Source organism: Populus nigra, chromosome 15 (genome assembly GCF_951802175.1).
Source record: "Populus nigra chromosome 15, ddPopNigr1.1, whole genome shotgun sequence".
NCBI lineage: Eukaryota > Viridiplantae > Streptophyta > Magnoliopsida > Malpighiales > Salicaceae > Populus > Populus nigra.
The window spans coordinates 3,955,940-3,960,006 of NC_084866.1; the positions used below are offsets into that span (position 1 = coordinate 3,955,940).

The following is a 4,067-nucleotide window of genomic DNA, read 5'->3' on the forward strand; positions in this document are numbered from 1 at the left end:
GCTTTGCAGAAAAACTCAAAACTTTTAAATCTTAGTTTTTTAATATATTTTTTATGAAAAAAATAACCCGCGGCATTGCGCGGGTTATGTAACTAGTAATGTTATCTAAATGATACGGGAAAATTACTATTTCTCCATATCTAATTTAATGTAGATTATAACAGTAATTACAGTGTTTTTTTTATATATATATATTTTCATTTTTTCCCCAACTTTTCCTTTTTTTTTGTTTTTTTTTCCAAAATTGCTTTCTTTTTTTTTCCAACTTTGCTTTTATCTTTTTTTTTCATTTAATTTTTTTTTAAAAAAATTATCTTTGTTGATTTTACTTTTTATACCCAAATTAGGCTCAGAAGATATTGTTTTAGATTTTTTTTCCAATTTGTTTGGATTATTTTTCTAATTTAGATTAGGATTTTATCAATTATGATGTTTTTCTTGTATTTAAAAGTATTATAAGCTATTTTTCTTATGAGAGAATTTGTGAAATAAGAACTTTTCTGAATATATCAAAGTATTCACTGTAATCTTCTTTATAGTTAAAGATTGGAACCTTAGGTTTAAAAACCCTAAGAACCCTAACCCCCCCCCTTCCCGGCACAATTTAGGGCTATAAAACTTTAGGGATTGAGGAGCTTTTTCCATACTATACATTGCATCAATTGATATTAGAGTAGATTGACTTTTATAATCGACGAAGATGGTAAAAACAACCCCCCTCATGATACAAAGGTGAAGGCCATCTAGGATATTATAAATGCTCAAGAGGAAACAAAAATAACCCAATTGCATAAATTAGAATGAGTGAAGCCTTTATTAGCAAAAAATACGAAACTCTTAAACCATATGACACTACAAAGGAAAGACATAAACATGAATCTTGACGAGGAGAGGGATATGCTTAAAGACTTATCTAAAGGCAAAACAAACCCTAGATTTATTCCTGTAAACTCATATAGACATCATATATATATATATATATATATATATATATATATATATATATATATATATGGAGAGTGATGTATACAACAAGCGATGTACTGGAAACTTGGTTAGCATTCAATCTTTTCATAGACAAGTTTAATGATTCAAAGAATGTTTGTATAAGTATGATAATAATGATGAGGAGGGATATAGACCCATATGATTAGAAAGATAACACTAACACTGAAGGTTATTAAGGATTTGCAATGAAACAGGCTACTAACACCAATTAAATAAGTACTTTAAAAATGTCTGGTCCAATATATATTGAGTATTTTACTTTTTAATATTTTTATAATTTTTTTCAATGTTAAAAAAATAAAAATTAGCGCTTAACATGGATAAAAAGAACTAGTAAAACCTAAAATGCCTAGCAATGTAAATTTCGTTAATAGATAAATCTTAACAAGATAACAAATAATACAGCAAACGGAGAGTTAAGAAAGCTACTTGGAGAATGAATATACACATGAAGAAAGGCTACACATTATGCAAAGCACAAGCAAGCAAGAAAAGGGGAAGGAGACAAAAGCTCATCCCACATATACAATCAGCAAAGTAGGCTGCATCTTTCATGACTTCTCTTTGTAATCAACAGAGAATTATTGATCACCCTAACACCTGAAATAAGCCCAAAACTAGACATCACTGACAAGTTGCCCCACATGTGCCATGTCATCCATACTAAACTGCTGCTTGATCATGAGCAGCCATCCGCTTCTGCAACCTTAACTCCCTGTAAAACATCTCGATGAACTTCTCGGCTTCTGTGTCCACGTGACAATCCTCGTCAACATCCCTCATGGTGAACGGCGAGTCGGTTATTCTCACTTGTCTAACCACTGGGCTCCACGTCCCAAACCACCTTGCTGAACCCACCGAAGGTGATGCCTCAACTGCCACATCGACGCCGCCGTTACTTGATACCACATCATCAACATCGTGTGAAGGCGCCTGAAATCGCGTGTGCTTGTAATGATTGTGGAGACTTCGCCTCCTGGCTTGGTAATAAGGCTGCTTGTAGCTATAGAATTTATAAGCAGGGCTGCCGCTGCAGCTGAACTCATACTCTCTGGGAGATATGAACGACATGTGAACATCATGTGAAATACAACTTAGAGTGTTGTGTTGTTGGACCATGATATCGTTCAAGGCCTTGCCTAGGATCTTGCCTCGTCTCATCAAGAAATGGAGATCAAGCATGACCTTGCTCTTTAACATACCCTTTTGTATCATCAAGAAAATTAAACGTAACATGTTGCATGCTTTCTTGGCTATCAATGGTGGACTTTGTTCCATTTTTGTGCCCAGAGGGAGGGGGAGAGAGAGAGAGAGATGGAGAGGTTTGTGTGGTGCGGGAGAGGGAAGAAAGAGGTATTTATAGGCGGTAGAGTGGAGCCATGAAAATAAGATTTTTATTGCTTACTGTTTTAAGAATTAACAGACTCTCTTTAATAATTTCTTTTGTTTCTGTGTTGTCTGCACTCTTGTCATAGAAGATGTCATACAAATTTCTTTTAATCTGTTAATTATGTTTCTTGTCAAGAACAATATATATTTTCTCTTGTTCAAGTTTATTTTTTCTTGAAAGGGCAATGATTTTGATTGAAATGACAAATTTCTCATTAGTTTTAATTGCTATTGTCATTGTCGCAGGTGATAGTGAACTTGATAATGCAATTTCGGCCCAATTCCATCCTGGAAAGTGTTATTGTACTATTGTTTTGTGGTGATTATTTTTTATAATATTTTTTTTATTTAAAAATATATTAAAATAATACTTTTTATTTTTTAAAATTTATTTTTGATATCAATATATTAAAATAATACAAAAAACTAAAAATAAATTAATTTAAAGTAAATTTATTTTTTAATTTTTGACAAAACAATAAGTTAAAAATCAATTTCAAACCTCCTATTAAGAATGAGAACAAGTTACTACAACAAATTAATGAATCCACGTGTAATCTTAAAACTTATTAGAACCTAATTTTAACGAGGAGGTTTGTAGACTTTCTAATTATATAAAGAGATATGTTTTTTTTATTTATCTTTTTCAATTATAGTTTGAGAAATGTTTTTCCTGTTCTGTATTTTTTTGTGTTGTACTAGAATTATCACATATTTATAGATATACATATGAAATCTAATACAAAAATTCATGACAAATAAAAAAAATATTTTCTATAGAATACTCCAATCCTTCTCCTCCTCCTCCTTCTTTTTCTTCAAAAGAGTGAAAGAGTGATTTCTTTTCATACCTTTCTAATGGTATTTTTAAAAGTGTTTTTAAAAAATTTTAAATTTTTTTTTTAAATTAATATTTTTTTGTATTTTTAAATTATTTTAATGTGTTAATATCAAAAATAATTTTTTAAAAATAAATAAATAAATTATTTTAATACATTATTAAATAAAAATACTTTTAAAAAATAATCATAATTAGGTTTCCAACCACCCTCTCACGGTGAAAAAGGTTAGTTCCCTCTGGTGAGAGAATTGAAATGGATGCAAATTGAAAGTGATTTGCCATGAGGCCAGCTTGATAAGGTTGGCGGCGATGAATTAAACCAACTACCTTGCCACGTGGCTGCCTCTCCAACATTAGGCTTTATGGTAGATCCATGACCGTGCATTTCTAGACCAATCCTTTGGCTTGTCATCATAGCCATCCACTTAGTTTCATTGATGTTGTACTTCTTAAGGTACCGTGCATTTTATTTTTTATTTCAAATTATTTTTTTATTTCTTATATTATTTTAACGAACTAATATTAAAAATAAATTTTAAAAAAATAAAAAACAATATATTATTTTAATTTATTTATAAATAAAAAAACATTTTAAAAAATAATATTATCGGAATGCCAAACCGGCATTCAAAGGGAAGGAGAGGATATGCATGAACTCAAAAGAGAGCAAGATAAAGCTACAATTATTAATTCATAATGCAGGCACCAAGAAAAGAAATGAAAAGAAATTGCCACTTAATTTTCTAGAGCTCACTTTAGGTATAATCCTTCCTTTAACCCTACAAAACCCTAAACTTTCTCGCAAAAAAGAAATTGTATTTTATACGTC

At 30.5% G+C, this 4,067-nt stretch overlaps 1 protein-coding gene across 1 annotated transcript; it reads right to left on the minus strand.

The window, feature by feature from the left end:
* Positions 1-1,354: 1,354 nt before the first annotated feature.
* On the minus strand, positions 1,355-2,356 carry LOC133674129 (uncharacterized). Its single transcript, XM_062095117.1, has one exon. The coding sequence runs from the start codon at positions 2,284-2,286 to the stop codon at positions 1,672-1,674; it is 615 nt and encodes a 204-aa protein (XP_061951101.1). The 5' UTR covers positions 2,287-2,356; the 3' UTR covers positions 1,355-1,671.
* Between the last annotated feature and the right edge of the window lie 1,711 nt (positions 2,357-4,067).

What these genes read in the sequence shown, in the direction of transcription:
- LOC133674129 (XM_062095117.1), bottom strand. Translation starts at nt 2,286, where the DNA reads ATGGAACAAAGTCCACCATTGATAGCCAAGAAAGCATGCAACATGTTA.